Raw genomic sequence first — 618 nt, 5'->3', positions numbered from 1 at the left:
CAGAGGAGAGAAGAAACTAGAAAATATTCACATTTAACCGGTTAATCGATAATCAAAATAGTTGGCAAATAATTTATTAGTTGGCAATTAGTCGATTGATCGGTTAATCTTTGCAGCTCTAGTCATTTTTGAAACTATGTGAGCAAAGTCGATTACTGCATGGTCTGAGTTCTCCCATTAAATTATTTTATACTGTTCAATAACATGTTAACCTGTATGGTCCTCTTTCCCCCCCCAGCCCCATGTCCTACAGCAGCAGTCCCCAGCAGCACAGCCCCGTCACCATGTCCATGGTGAAAGCGGAGCCAGTGTCCCACTCGCCCCCGACGGGGACGCCCAGCCACCACCGGGGCCCTCTGCAGGGCGACCTCAGGGACATGATCAGCATGTACATCCCCGGCCCCGGGGGGGACGCTGGGGACCCCACGGCAGCACAGAGGGGCTACACCAGTGTCCAGCAGCACTACCTCACTGGAACCGTCCCACTCACACACATCTAGGACTGGAAGAGGGAGCCAATGGGGGGAGGGAAGGGGGGGAACTGGGTGGGCGCAGCAGAAATGCTCACGATGCACAGCTGGCTGAACAAGAGATGGAGTCTGTGGGGGGGGGGGGGGG

The 618-nt window shown here is 54.4% G+C and overlaps 1 protein-coding gene across 1 annotated transcript in view; it reads left to right on the top strand.

Annotated features, from left to right (window-relative positions):
• The window catches only part of sox19b (SRY-box transcription factor 19b), a 5264-nt gene extending 4657 nt beyond the window's left edge, over nucleotides 1–607 (top strand). The window contains exon 2 of the mRNA XM_032544484.1: nucleotides 239–607. Coding sequence (XP_032400375.1) covers nucleotides 239–500 — 262 coding nt within the window. The 3' untranslated portion in view covers nucleotides 501–607. The remainder of the gene's footprint in view (nucleotides 1–238) is intronic.
• Nucleotides 608–618: the final 11 nt, after the last annotated feature.

Source organism: Etheostoma spectabile, chromosome 19, assembly GCF_008692095.1.
Source record: "Etheostoma spectabile isolate EspeVRDwgs_2016 chromosome 19, UIUC_Espe_1.0, whole genome shotgun sequence".
NCBI classification, from domain to species: domain Eukaryota; kingdom Metazoa; phylum Chordata; class Actinopteri; order Perciformes; family Percidae; genus Etheostoma; species Etheostoma spectabile.
The sequence above is the reverse complement of the archived record's forward strand: the minus strand, read 5'-3'. Positions and strand labels throughout refer to the sequence as shown.